The sequence below is a fragment of the Thermobia domestica genome, chromosome 3 (assembly GCF_964235325.1).
Source record: "Thermobia domestica chromosome 3, izTheDome1.hap1.1, whole genome shotgun sequence".
In the NCBI taxonomy this organism is placed as follows: Eukaryota; Metazoa; Arthropoda; class Insecta; order Zygentoma; family Lepismatidae; genus Thermobia; species Thermobia domestica.
The window spans coordinates 233,676,835-233,692,410 of NC_137456.1; the positions used below are offsets into that span (position 1 = coordinate 233,676,835).

At 35.8% G+C, this 15,576-nt stretch overlaps 1 protein-coding gene across 2 annotated transcripts in view; it reads left to right on the forward strand.

Annotated features, from left to right (window-relative positions):
- fsd (transmembrane protein fates-shifted) overlaps positions 1 to 14,729 on the forward strand; it is a 54,756-nt gene extending 40,027 nt beyond the window's left edge. Inside the window, exons 6-7 of one of the 2 annotated variants that reach the window (XM_081752212.1) lie at positions 3,853 to 4,005; positions 12,056 to 14,729. In XM_081752212.1, coding sequence (XP_081608338.1) covers positions 3,853 to 4,005; positions 12,056 to 12,325 — 423 coding nt within the window. In that variant the 3' untranslated portion in view covers positions 12,326 to 14,729. The remainder of the gene's footprint in view (positions 1 to 3,852; positions 4,006 to 12,055) is intronic. The other variant, XM_081752213.1, reaches the window with a different exon arrangement.
- Positions 14,730 to 15,576: the final 847 nt, after the last annotated feature.

Sequence of the window (15,576 nt, forward strand, 5' to 3'; positions counted from 1 at the left end):
GGTGTCTACAGACCTGGAAAACCTGGAGCTAGCCTGGAATTCATTTTTGTACCTGGAAAAAGCCTGGAATTTAACAACAAACCTGGATTTTTCTCAATGTTACCTTTTTCACTGCATGTAATAGAAAAATCCTCATTTCTTAAAGGCTTATGTTTTGTATGTTAAAGGCGACCATGGGGATACCTGAGCTGAGTTCTATCATTGCTTCCTCTTGCTTCTGACACTTTTTTCTTATTTCTTTACGCTTTCCTTTGCCAGAGTTCCCATAGAACTAGAAAGTCTTTAGGTGGAATTTCTGTCCATATTTTATGTAGCAGTTCAAAAACATTTTTTGCTACAGTACAAATCTAGAAATCAGGGAAATACTGGAAATGAAAATTTTACGTAAAAGTACGGAACCAGTCAGGGAAAATGGTTCTTAAACTGGAAATCAAGGAAAATTGAAAATTTTTGATCAGGAAGTGCAATGCCCATAGTTCCTGCTTCAAAGTTACGAGAGGCACCAATTGTTTATCACCAGAAACTATAGCCAATGAAACGCTTCGAGAGTCGGAATCACACTCAAAGCATTTGTGGGAAAGCAGCAAATGACACCTGTAGTTGCAGAAACGGTGAAACGAGAGTATTTGAAATTGTGTTCGAATCCCTGAAATTACACAGAAGTTGACAAATTTCAGTCGAAAAGGGAGTGATTAGACTCTTTCCTACATGATGTATTTAATAAGGAAGGAGTTTCTAATGCTTTTACAACTTTCATTCATAAAATTTGTGTTCTTTTTCACTGTAACGCTGCAGTAGGAAGTAGATTTTCCGTTAAGAAAGAGTGCTTCGCGGAAAATCTACAGAACAAGAATTTGGTTGCTTAAAGAAGTGTATAAGTGCTGTACATGCTGCTGAAACAATATCCAATATTAATATCACAAAAGATCATGATTCATTATGTTGAAATGCATCAAGCAGAGAAATTTGTATTTGAGAAATGAGTGAAAAACAAGACAGAAAATATCAAGGAAAGAAAAGACTTAAAACGTTAGAAATAAAAACGGAAAGGTAACTGATTGAAACTGAAGCATTTGCTTTGGATCAAGAAACAAAAATGTTAAAAGCCACGTTGAACTCGTAAAGTATAAGAATCAAGATTATAATCTTGTGTTGTGCAGTTTGTTATTTGGCTTACACAGGGTGTGAGTATGAGTATATAGAAGAAAGCTGTACTAGAAATTGTACTCAAAAAACACCAATTTGAAATCTATTTTCGTTACTTATACTTACAGCAGCAGGCTTGTTTCTTTCTTATCAGAAGTGAAAAGTAATTTACTTTAATTTTATGTAACTACTTTTAGTCAATTTTTAAAAAATTGCATGAAGAAAATTAATTTTAAGTCAATACGAAGCATAGGATATGTTGTATTTAATCAACCCCAATCTTTTTGTTACAGAATTATTATACAAGCACAAAGTACTAAAGCAACCTTTGCTTCTTTCAGTTCATGGACTTCCGAATGTTACCTTTGGACCAAGCCTAGGCTGGTTGTTCTATAAAAATTACTTGTGAATCCAGAATATTTTTGTTTTGTAATTCGAAAATTCTCTATTTCTGTTTTGCTAGCCATTCCATCTTTGTATGAGTAAATTTGTAAAAATGAAATAATTGGATATTCCTCATCCGAGAAGAATATGCAGTAATATATAATCGTAAATTAACATGTGCCTAGAACTTAAATTAATAACTTCTATAACTTCTTCACGTAGTAAAAACAAAATGTTAAATAGTTAATATCAGGGATATAAATCACTCGTTAGTTAAAGGTGAGAACTCTGCTTATTTTGTCAGTTGCTGCACATTTTTCTCAACTGGCCTTCTGGTAGGAGATAATAACAGTCGTGAGAGTGTGTTATTGTTCTCGAAAAACTTGCACTTTGGTTTTATAAGGCAAATCTTTCAAAGGCGGCCATTGTTATTGAAACATCAATAATGTTTCAAATACATGATTGCTAAAGAAATATGAATTCGTTGTCAATAACTAAAACCGTTAACCAAAGAACCAAGTGTTAATGTTGTATGAAGAATAAAATATTATTTATTATTATTATTATTATTAAAAAAAAAAAAAAACATTGGTGAAATATAGACCTATTATTCAAGTATTTCCCGTGTATGTGATTTTTTATGGCGCTTTTCGCCCACTACGATCGAAAATTTCAGGTAGAATCTGTTAAAGTGCTCTAAACATACCCCAAAATAACAAATTGTACGCAAATATTACCTCTAGGAAACTTCATGCACTAATGGGTTAGGTCCTCCTCGTGGAGGATTCTCCTTATCAACATAATGTTGTCTTTTATGTCCCTTGAAGGATACGAAAGATTTCATGTTTCTTCTGCCTTGGTTTCTTCAGGAGATGGACCTTAGTGTTATGCGTGGAACGTACTTCGACCGTACTGTACGGATGGCCGCCATGTTGGATACGCTGTCGACGTGTAGTTTCCAAAATTGGCCTCTACACGTGATTACCTTTCAAACGAGATAACACACGGTGGAGGTTGCTATTTAAAGTTTTGTAGTTACCCCCTGTAACCCCCTTGAGCGCACCTCATGGGGGTTCTCCATATCAGCATAATGTTGTCTTTTATGTCCCTTGAAGGTTACAAAAAATTTCATGTTTCTATCTGCCTTGGTTTTTTCAGGAGACGGGCCTTAGTGTTATTCGTGGAACGCACTGTCTATTTTTGTGTCGTACGTCTAGTTTCATGTGTGATTAATTGTCTTGTATTCATCTATAATAAGACATTCGTCTTCATTATCTTTCGATTCGTAAAATAAATTAATGTAATTGACTCATCCATTTAAATAATTACCTAGAAATGCGTTTCGGTGAAAGCAATTCCAAACCGTTTCAACGGCACATTCTTAGTGGATAGAAAATTTGTTCCTTAATGCTTGCTCACATCCCAAAAGTATATAATGTCCGTATTATTAACGTAGCAGGTTAAAACTGGTTGCTGTTGAAAACGTATTCTACTTCTATTATTTATTTATGTATTTTCAAGTTCGATGTGAGGATATTTGTTCTTTTAATAGACTAACAACTGATATCCAGGAAGATGAAAAATTATTAATGATTAATTACGTTATATATATTGCCATACTCTGTCTTTTTCTTCCTGTTTATTTTTTATTTGTTTTTGTTGACAATGTAACTATGTATTAGATTTAGTGGAAGATAAGACACAAGCTTTAACTCAGTCTTTAATAAATTAATAGGAAATTGAATATTCACTTTTAGATTAAAGCTCTTAATAACAAGCACCAACCTTATAAAATAATAATAATTTCTTCCTATATCACTTTGGGCCTATCTAGGACTTCCGTTGGTAACGTTCCTCCTGCTTGTTTTCTTTCCTTGCATAGTCATCCTTAAAGAAACCTTTCCTGAAATATTAGAACACTTTCCGTAAACCCTTTAAATTTTGTGCGGTCGCTTTTAGATGTTCACAGACCTTCACTTATAGACACCTGTTCTTGAAAATTAAATTTCTAAATGCCACTGATAGAGGATAGAAAATTATTTACAAAGTATGTCATTGATATAACTTAACAAGCTATTCACAAATGCTTGAACGAATGTGTTGTTGCATTCCAACAATGTATCGTGAGTTCTGTTAACAAAATAAAAACGCTTTCTCACCTTTCTACACTGACTGAACTTGTTGAATAGAACATTAAAACACCTTCTACCCTCTCGTTTTTTTATTACTATTAGTATTCTGTCTATTTGTATATTAGTTCAAATGCTTTCCAGCGCACAGACGACAAAAATGATCTAGTATTTTATTTGTTAATTTTTTCAGAAATGTAAGAATGGTCAATGGCTCTTCTGCTTCAAGTTGAAACGCTACGACCCACTTTATAGTAGAGGCTCATCTTGTTCGCAACAACCCGATCTTCTGGAAATGTTGGAGGACGTTTGGGCCAATCAGGAGGAAGGGTGCAGAGTGTTGCAGGTAAACATTGTCTGTAGTTTGTCTAATCTTCATTATTTTATTATTATTTTCATTAATGAAGAATCTTCGTAAGGAATGGTGATAAAATTGATTCCTCATAAAATGATATAGATTTGTTTCGTACAAAATACATTGGTCAGAACAGTCAGGGAAGCAAGCCAGAAAAGGCAAAAACAACCGAGGGAAATCGAAATTGCCGATGTATTACGTTATGGGGGATGTTGCCGCGAACACTGCAGTCCACCTGTTCTAGGTGATGAACAGACATGAACTAGAGTTTTTTTTTAATCTCAGTAACATGAGAGAAATAGACATTTGCACAAACAGGACATAAGGTGTGTGGTCTCCCCGAATGGCTAGAACTGTTGCACATCTGTTTGGCTTGGCATAGATTCGATCAGGTTGTCGATGCTAGCTTGTGGGACGTTTCCCTCTCCTCCAGTAGCACCATTTCCAACTGTTGTCAATTTGCAGGTGAGGCTAACCTAGCAACAGCATATCTGTCGAATATGTCGCTCAAGCGTTCGATGGAATTTATATCTGGAGAAAATGCTTTCCATACTATGTGTTCAATATCCTCTGCTTGTAGCATCATATCTGTTACACATGCTCAGTGAGGTCTGGCATTATCGTGAAGCGAAATGGTTGCCAATTGCTGCAACTATGCGAACAACGTGAGGCCTGCGGATCTGATCTTTGTACCGCTGAGGTGTTAAAGACCGTTCCAGATGATGTGCAGAGCTGTGCGTTGTCCAGTAGTGATTCGTGCTGATACCTTTATTTCACCACCGCCATATTGTGATACCTCGTGCATATCGAATGGATAATTTTGAAATTCACGTTCCCTCCAGATGAGAATGCGTCAGTTGTCTGATTGTAAGCTTGAACGTGACTCGTCTGAGAACAGAGCAGTGCTCCACTCACGATGTTCAATAGCCTAGTTTTTGCGGACACTATGCTGTTATGTTGTCTAAAGAACACCTTCCTGCAGCCGACTGCGCCCGATTTGGATTGATACCCTGCGTCCTGTTGCCAGTACGACCCCCATTTGCAAGCCAGTTACTCTTTGCCGTCTATTTCTCCGAGTCAGTAACACCAAGGAACCATCTTCCCTTGCTGGCGTTGTCCTGGGTGACCTTGTCCTAGCCTCCGACGTATTGTTTCCGTCTGTTGAACATGTGTCCAGAGTCAGGAAATGACACTGTTAAACAGCCCAATGGCCTCATCTATCACATGTTGTATTTGCCTGGCTTCCGTCCTGCCAATGACTCTTCATGCGAGAGATTCTGCTAAATCGTGATGTGTTGTTGTCGTACACCACAGCAGCCCAACTTAAGTTTTTGTCCATCAAAGTGATACTACAAACGTTCTCAAGTGGCCTGATGATTTCACATTTTATCGCAAGTTACGCCTTATGTCGTATGACGTCACATTTGCATTCGTTCAGGTGTATTGCATTCAACCAAGATAACATTTTTCACAATCAAATACGTTGGAAATTTTGATATCCTCCCTCGTTTCTGTGTTTTCTGGTTTGCTCTCCTAGTTGTTTTTGACCGGTGTATATATCAGAATATAAGTAGCATTTTTTTTCTATATATGTTTGTTTAAATGTGATTTGGCTACCTAAATTATTCGTAATTTCCAGAAATATTTCTGGATTTTGATATTAGCTTGATAATCCTGTAGTTTTGTATACAGTATTAAGTTCTTGTGTATTTACGGCTATTTTATCATGTACATTTAGTATCCATTTATGTGTACATTTGTTTGGATTGCATTAGGACAGTTTGTTTTACTCTTTCAGTATTCAGTCGCTGAAAATTATTTTTTTAGTTTCGTTTATAACATTTCGTGACTTAATTGGCTTCATATTTTCTTATCAACGTTAGTACCTATATTCTTTGTCACGAGTGAATTTTGATTCACATCCCGTGACAGTTAAGTAAAAGTGTTAATGTGTGAATGATAACAGATGTAGTCATATCATGTCTCTCATACATTTGATGTGAGACATGTAGGTGAAAATATAAACTTTACTTAAACATGCAATACTGCAATGCATGTCATACCATTCAAAATACTCGACGTAGACTTCGCAGTATTATTATTATTATTTAGTTGCGTTTATGTATTTTCAGTATACACTGTTATGTAATTATAGGTTGGAAATAACTGCTAGATGTTGAGTAGTCGAGATTGTAATTTCAGAAATCCGAGAAATGTTTTTGAAATGTTAACATTTCAGAAAGAAGTTCCAGCAGTGTTCATTTAAATTGAATGAGCTGAAACATCGGGTAACATTCATAAGTCGTAAACGGCACAAGACCTAAAAATGTGGGTATTAGACCTAAATTGTAGGTGGTGTGCCGTTTACGTCTTATGTCGTTTAGAACTTGTGCCGCGAAATGATTTTTAGGTCTTGTGCCTTTTTCATTCACTTGCCTGAAATTCTGAAATTCACCACCACCACACGAAATTGGGACGATGCAGTAACTAGTTGACAATAATGTTACGAACGTAGCTAATTCCAATGGTAACAGCTATATTTGTACTACTAAAATTATCATCATCATTATCTGTTCTGCAGTTATACATGAATTACGTAATGTAACCTGTATCATTCTTAGAATTAATTATGTAATCGGTTAAGAAATTCGTTTCTCTCATAAATGCAGCATATCTGAAATATACATGTACTACTACTACTACCACCAGCAAGATTAATTGTGACACTAGCAAGATGATAGGTCACAGTACGACTGTGGAGATATAGTCTAAAATCCTCATTAACGTTTTAACTTTAATTTTTGTTTAATTATAATATTGTTCACAGATAGATCACGTGGAGCTGAATAAAATGAAATGCTTGAGATAAACCACACATAGTTTTCGAGAAAATCAAAAAAGAAAAAAATCAAGTTTTATGACGCTAAAACTTATCGAATATTACGTAATTGATATTTTTTTATTCTGCCGATTGTTTATTTATTAACATGCTAGCGTCAATTACCAACTCCTCTGGATTAAAATAAGAAAAATTATTAATATGTTCCGTTATTTGGTCATAACGGAACACTGGTCCTCATAAAGTCGGGAATACTTAGGCCGCTTTGCACGCAGTTTTCAGTTTGATTTGACTAGTTAGTTTAACGCCCTTTTCAGCACCGATGATGTATGAGAGTGGACCTACTCATGCCTAATGTTTTTTTTTCCCAAACCACTACTCGTCTTTTTATCCGAGGCCGCATCCATACTACGGACCGAACCCGAGACTAGAGCCGTTAGCTAGTTGGCCACGTTGAGAAACAGCTTTTGGCTCATCATCTGAAATTGTATACAAGTTAGCACCTGTTGTTCACCTTTTTTTCTAAAACTTACTCAGCCATCCCAGGGAGTTTAACCCTTGTCAGGTCCTTTTAAGGTGTGATTCAGGTTTATTGTCCCAAACTTTGAGTTGGCACCACTGCGAACAGGAGCAAGGAGTAAAGACGCCTTGCACTCAAATTGTGCAGTGACCTATGAGTGTTTAATAGCGACAGTACGATTCACATGGACAATATGCCTAAATCAAAAGAGACGGAAAAGCAAAACATTGCAATTGCCAGAAGGTGGTGGAAAAGCAAAGAAGGTGTTCGTGAAATAACCAAATCTATCATTTCGCAAGCATCAGTGATGAGAAATCAGAAAACAGACGGAATTCACTCACAAAAAAGACAGACAGTGGCAAAAATACAAAAAGATGAATTGGAGAAAGCAAAGAAAAATTGTGCAAAATTGTATAAGAAAGCCATACCTTCGGGAGGTAACTTTTTCTTCATCATCGATGATGAAACAAAAGTCGAATGGGACGCTTCAGAGATGAATGCTAATGAATATGTCTCTATTGTACCAGGGTGCCAACCTCCTCTGGAAGCCATGATAAAACCGAAATCCAAATTTCCAAAGAAAATGATGGTGTGGCAGGCACTGACACAGGATGGGAGACTTTCTCCAGCGTTTGTGACCGATAAAACATTAAACAGTGAAATGTATGTATCCAGCTGTCTATGAAACATTTTGTTTCCATGGATACATAGTCTGAACATTACCCAGCTCATTTTATTTTGGCCGGACACGGCATCATCGCATTATGCTCAGATCACCTTGCAGTTTTTGGAGAACAATCACATCTCATATGTGTCACGAGTTGACAACCAACGTCTGTGCCACAGTGTAGACCAATTGAGCGGTTCTGGGCTATGGTGAAGAGAGAAATGGTTACTGAAAAGCTTCTTTGTGAGAACATAACGCAATTTAAGCGAAATTGGACCCGTATTTCGAAGCAGGTGGCTGCAAAACACGGAAAACACCTTTTTGCCAACTTCAAGAAGAAGCTGCGCGTGGCAGGAAAAGAAGACCCATATGTTGTCTGCCTGAAGAAATTTTAATTCATGTATGTATCCTGTATTCTATGAAATAAACCGTTTTGGTTTCGGAATCATGCTTCATCTTTTTCTTATTTTTCGTTTTGGGACAATAAACCTGATTCACACCTTATCAATACTTTCCATACATCCCCCCAAAAATCAAGATAATATCTTCAGTCACAGAGAACACAGCACTTGCTTTTATTGCGAAATGCGAGGCTTAAGTGACAATGACACACATACATTGAAGAAGTGAATATTCGCTGTTTATTTTATTTACATTCATGGACTTATATGGTACTAAAAATAAATTACCAATGTACCTTTCTCCCCTGTTTTTAACAATCATACACTTAATGGAGAAAGAACTAAAACATGCAATAAAGAACGTATTGTTTCAAAGCTTTTTTTTCTTTTTCATTTTCATTTGCGTGCTGTTACTCATCCTTCCCCCGCTCTTTCTGGCATGCAAGCTAACTTGACAACGAAACACAGAAAGATGTTCGGTCAGCCTACTTTAACAGTGTATGCAGTGTTCGAAGTGGAAAAAAAGCAGAGGCGGAATGTTTTATTTCCATTTTGACTCGACGTACCGGCTATTCAAATGTTGAAACACAGTGAGGGTATGATGTTTAAAAAGATTGCATTTCTATTTACATAATGACCAAAAACCATTGGAGTTTCTCTGTAGTTACGTGTAGGACATGGAGAGACTTTGATCCCCCGCCAACAACTTTGAATTTAAAAAAAAAAAAAAATCCCCTTATGTTGTATTATGGAGAATTATACACGAAAATGCTCAAAATCCTAGTTTTTATATTAATTTCCTGCAAGAAAACTGCCGGACCCCCCATCACCACCACCACTCAACTGAGGGTATTCCAAACCCCCGGAAAACCCGCCCTCCTACCGCAGACAACCCCTAACTTTGTCCATGCTCAAAACACAACATTTGTATGCACATGCTCAATGACATTTGTATGCATTAAGGCAAGAAAAAACACACATACATAAGAAAGAAACAATTCAATAGGGGGCATCAAAATATAAACTAGGTGGACTTCTCTAAAGGCGCCTCATTTTAAATACAACAGGTAGGAAAAAGATAACAAAAATGTCGGTGTTTTAAAGTTAGAAATTATTTCTACCTAAGAAATAAAATCATTTTGCGCGCAGAGCTATCTGTCAATTACTCTGTATAAAATTGGATTTATTAAAGGTATTTGGCATCTACTCTCCAGTGACGGTATGTCTTGATCACTGGAAAAGCAGAGGCGGTATGGCATACTGCCCAATACCGTCTCACTTCGACCACTGAGTGTATGTATTACATGGTGTTGTCAATGTGAATTTGATTCTTTTTGCAGGGGTTCGTGGTGGCTCAGTGGTAGAGCGTTCACCTCTGGTACGTGGGATCCCTGGTTCGATCCCCGCTCGCGCCAAGTGGACTTTGTGGTCGATAAACACCGTGTGCGTGGGTTTTCTCGGGGTTCTTCTACTTTTTAAATTCCACCATTTCATTCATTTCTCATTATCACCGTCTCCTTTAGCCCACACGACATAAGAAAGGACGTAAATCTTAAAGATTTCTTTTATTCTATTTACAGATCCCGACTTACGAAAAAAGGAAATAAAAAACTAGAAAATCAAAGTCAATATTTTCAGTGTTATAAGCTTTTTGATGGTATATACTGCATTTGTGTATAAATAATTCAAAAAGCTTTTGCCATTGGAAATGTCATGAACTTGGAGTTTTTAGGTTTTCGTTAGAGCATAAACTATGTTTAGTATAATGATTCAAACGGCATAGTTCTTAATTTCTTCCCTTTCATGAGTCTAGTTTCTTTTTAGCTCAGAAGAGAAGTTCACATTGACAACTGCATGTGAACGACATAAATTAGTAAAATAGGCCCCTCTCTTAATAATAATAATTAAAAAAATATTGGTGTCATGTGGTAACGAAAAATGTACACGAAATGACCAAAAATAAAGTAAGAAATGTGAATGTACGAAAAGTGAGACCACCTACATGTATCCAAAAGTTAAAGAAAAGGCAACTTTAGAAGAGGCATATCATATTATCTTAAATAAATAAGCATATTTCAGAATTAAATCGATTGATCGAAAATATTGCTGTAGTGAAAACATTCCCAGCAGTAAGGATTATGCTAATTTTAATATACTAAAGATAATACAGTTTACTGTTAGTGAAGTACACCTAAATACAATTTATTTATGTAATATTTTTCATTCTTATCACGAACCGATTTTTTAAATTTCTGTATTAATGGTAATTATGTTTTTTTTTTTCATACATAATATTATATTTTTCGATATATTCTTTAATGAATATGCCATGAAATAGCAATAAACAATTTATATCATACCATGTAAATATCGGAGATCAGTGTGAGTCTAGTTTACAAAATAGTTTATTCACTGCATTTACGGTACTTACAAAATGCTGTTTACTGAAATAATGTAAAGATGTTATGCTGTTAAAGAAATGGGTCTTTAAAATATTCATTTTGACGACAAACGTAAGCAGCATCTCACAAACATTATTTTATAATAACCACATGTGTGGCCTTTTCAACGAACGAAGGGCTTAAGCCGACCATAACTACGTGATGATTACCGTATTTGCGCGAATATATGTCGCACCTGAACTTTTGACACGAGATTATAGAAAAAAGTAAATCTTGAATATAGGCCGCACTACTAAATTTACGAGAAAGTTCAATTAGACAGTACTTTTAGTTGCATCTCTCTCCTTCCCCTTCTTCAACTTGCATAACTAAGGGTAACTCATCACCTACAGAACAGGCTTTGCGTATTGGAAGATCTGGTGACGTCACTAACGTAAGTGACAGTGCAAGGAAGTTCAAAGTTGATTTATTCGAGAAAAGTTGGTCATTTGGTTTCTGAGTGACGATGAGAAAGGAGCGTACTAGTTACACAGCGAAATTTAAACTTCCAAGTTATCGGCTATGCAAAGGAGCACGGAAAGCGGGAATCTGGACGCAGATTGGACGCAGAAAAAAACTTCGTTGGTGGTGTGCGAGTGAAGAGAAATTCTTAAATAGTTTGAAAAGTCGGTGTTCATTTCGAGAGCAAAAGTGCAAAACTTGATTTTGTAGTTTAAAACAGGAAATGTGGATATGCCGTTACAGCTGAAATGGTTCAAATTGAAGGCTGCAAAATAACACATGTACATGTCATTTTGAAACTGACGATGTATGATCTGAAGGGGGGGAAATCTCGATTATAGGCCGCACCATGATTTTTCAAGCTAAAATGTAGGGAAAAAGTGCGGCCCATATTCGCGCAAATACGGTAATTTAAGCTTTCATTACGTTGACATTTCTTCGCTCATAATCATGTAATTTCGTAGTACAACTGTAGTTTCCCAGTTGTCTCGGTTTCGAGATCTCATTGGGAGTTGAACACGGGTACACGCGGTAATCATGAGAATACTACTAGTTTAACAAGTATTATGTAAGTACTAGAATAATATAGGATGATAAAGTTATTCTTTGAGTGTTGCAACTTTCCGACAATGTCAAATTGTAGTGGAAGTTAGTGGAAAACTAGTTAATTATGTTCTTTTCAAAAGTATTAATCATATCCTTATTTTCTAGGTAACATGTCTGAATTATGTGTCTGTGCCTATGGTACTTGGTTTGACTTTGTCGTCTGTAACATTGAATGTGTCTCAGGGAATGCGATATCACCGCCTGCAATTGGTTTTCAGCCCCGCTCATCTCTTGGGAAAACCACAGAGCCATCTGCATGAAGGATCAACAGTTGTTGTCCTCGACCCCGTGGTTAATCTCCATATACTTGATTGGTGGCATCCTATGTACCCACATTCAGCTGGAAGATCACAATTTAATGATGCTTCATATTAATACCAGAACAATCCTTTTATTTTTACCAGTGAATAACCTCCACCACTCACTTTTGTTTTATTGTTTTACTTGGTTTATTAGTTTAATTAGGTGGAGCTTAAAGACAAAAGTTAGCTTTGTGTTTAACATCAATAAAATAAATTTGAAAGCAGTGTGTGGAAGACTGAAGATGATAACATTCCATCTCAGTACTAAGTGTAAGAGATTATTTGAGGGGCATTATCATTGTAATCAGCGGGATGGATGTCATCATGTCTCGTGTACTTGAGGTGATGTATGATTTCTTTTTTTAATGAATGAAGAAAGAAAAAAGAAGTACATTATATCAAGTTAAAAGGGCTGTGCTTACTTTATTGTGGTAGTAACGTTATTTGTTGTGTTTATAAGTTAAATATATAAAACACTAAGTCATGTGTTCTCAAATTGAATGAAGAGGGCAAAACTATTGAAAATTGGCTGTGCTAAGCTAAGTAAGGTACAAATTCTTCTTCTTTTTTTTTTTTCCTACTTGAAGTAAGAAAAGGTAGTATATTTTATTACTACATATTTCTTTCAATTGAACATAATATTGAGCAGTTATTTCGCTTCATGCAAAAGAACATATTGATTATTAATGATTATATAAAACTTGTGAACCAGTTTTTTCTCGCAGGATAAAACCGGTATGGAACGAAAAATCTTGTCAATATATGTATATAGTGTGATATAGTTATTTTTTGTAAAATATGTATTGTATGTGAATATAGCACTTGGGTTTGGATGAAAGCGTAATTGCTTCAACGGGATTTATTTTTAAAAAGGTGCTTTTTTTTGTCAAAGGCAATATTGGGCTTTTGTGTATATATATACGTATATGTGTTTGCGTGGGGTAAAATGTAAAATAGTTCGTCGTGTGTTTCTATAGTACACGTAAGTTTTCTTTTTATTTCTTTAATCTCACAAGAATATTGTACTGTAAGGTTGCAAACGTTTTTTCGCTAACGTGGTTGAATTGAGAAAGTTTCTACTATGGATATTTCTGTTCTTGATATATATATTTTCCTAGAAATTATTTAATAATGATAAAATTATTACAATACTGGAGATTACCATGCAGTATTGAAATTTGAAATTATTCTCCTTGTAGTAACACAAAAATGTGGTAGATGTTAATGGGAATTTTAAAGAAATTTTATCAGTATTGTGAGTTGTGTACAAACTTGTATTCAGATTCACTTGATCAGTTAGTTACAGATTTGTGTACATGGCTTGACGTGGTTGTTCACAACACTTATATTGCCATTGTGAATGTCTGAATCTGTATAGGTGTGCTTCGACGGGGAGAGAGATCAAACAAACTTTAGAAAAACTTTGCAGTGCCAGCTTCGAAAAAAATAAGTTTAATAATATTTTACACAACTAAATAATTCACATAAACTAAATTAAGCGCGCATATAAAGCCAATCATTAATATCCCATTTCAGATAACTAACAGGTATTTTTTGAAAAGTAAATTTGAATGCATACATATCATTATTATTAGTTAGAATGGCTAAATAACATTGAATGAGCGTTGTAAGAAGGTAGCCTGGCTCTGTACTACAAAGAAAATTGGAAATCCTCACGTGATTTAATGGGTGCCCATGTGCAGTATGAGATTTATGAAAGAACTAGGGGGAATTTGGCTAAAATAGTAAACTTGGGATCATACTTTCAAGCTTTAGAAGTGGGAGAAAATTTTCTAAAGAATGAAAAATCCCAACCATTCCCTCTGCAAATCAAATGTTGCCTATGCCCTGATACACGTAGTACTTTTTCGTATTAAGAACGGAAAGCTAATGATTTTAACTTGCCTATATGCACACTATTAACTTTTTCTTAGGATATTTCTGTCAAAGAATGAACTTGCACAATATGGCTCTCTATAAGTTTGTTTATAAATAGATATTTCAACATTCTCCTTTAGTTCGTTTTTCATCTTAAGTGAATATACCTTATGTTAACATTAGTGCACAATAAAGTGCTTGTAACATATGAGTTTATTTTGGTTAAATTAAGTAGTGAAAATAGCGTTTGTGTTGTTGGTCTCTTGCCACTTCTCCTTTGAGTGGAGAATACACAATGTTTATGTTGAACATACTGTATGTATTGTTCTGCAAGCTGAACTGCTAACAGGGACAGTTGTTCGATGTAACATACAATAAGAATTTTTTTTCTTTCTTTTCTTTTGTGTTTAGTAGAAATATATTCATCATCTTCAAGGTATAAATTACGAATAAAGACTGAATTGATCGATTATTTTGTGGAGAAAGCTTAACAAATTAAATGACAATATAATGTTTTGTGTACGAGCTGGTTTTATTTTCTTTAGAAAGAATAAAATGTTTTGACTATGAATAACAGAACTGCAAAATAAACAAAATTTGCTACCTTGTTTTCTTTCATACATAAAATCTGACGTCACAAGATAGGTAAAAGCATGCTGTATGCAACTTAATATTTAGTATATCAGGAAGTATCAGTAAGTTGATATCTCCTCCATTTACTATCAATATAATTGACTATACTGATTTTGAGTTTGCAGTTCGTTTCTAGTATGCCCATGTTCAGATGTTCAGAATGTATGAAACACAATGGGAAAGTGACGTACGAATGAAGACTGGAGACCGAAGCTGATGTGCGGAGTCGGATGTGTGGAAGAGGTACCCAAGGACGACACTGGAGGTTAAGTGACACAGAAACAGAGCAATCAGCGACTGTAAGGCATCTACTTCGTGAGAGTTCATCCTATTGATTGCACTTTGGTCCCATTTGACATCACCAGAAACGTTCAGTTTAGGGTGGGGGACAGCGTGTTCCCTTACTTTAAATGAGACCATCGAGGAACACCAGTGGTAATGCATCCCACTGTTGCACATGAACCGTCAGTGGTCTCGAAAGCCTCGGGTGGTGGATTTTGGCTTGCAGTCTGACGTCCAAGGCCGTCCCAGACATGTTCAATTGAATTAAAATTCGGTAAGCGTTGTTGCCACTCCAAACGCATGGTAACCTCGTGTTTCAAATATTCCTCCACCCTGAGCTTTGTGTGACCAGGCATTATCGTCCATTAGACGAAAGCTAGGGCTATATGCACCACGGCAGGCTTGCATTCATTGCTGCAGAATAACGTCCCGATCGATCCTATCCGTCACAGTACCTTGCGGGAACGCATGTTAGTATTAGTAGGCACCACTAACATGATAGTGCTCCAGACTATAACCGTGCTACTGCCA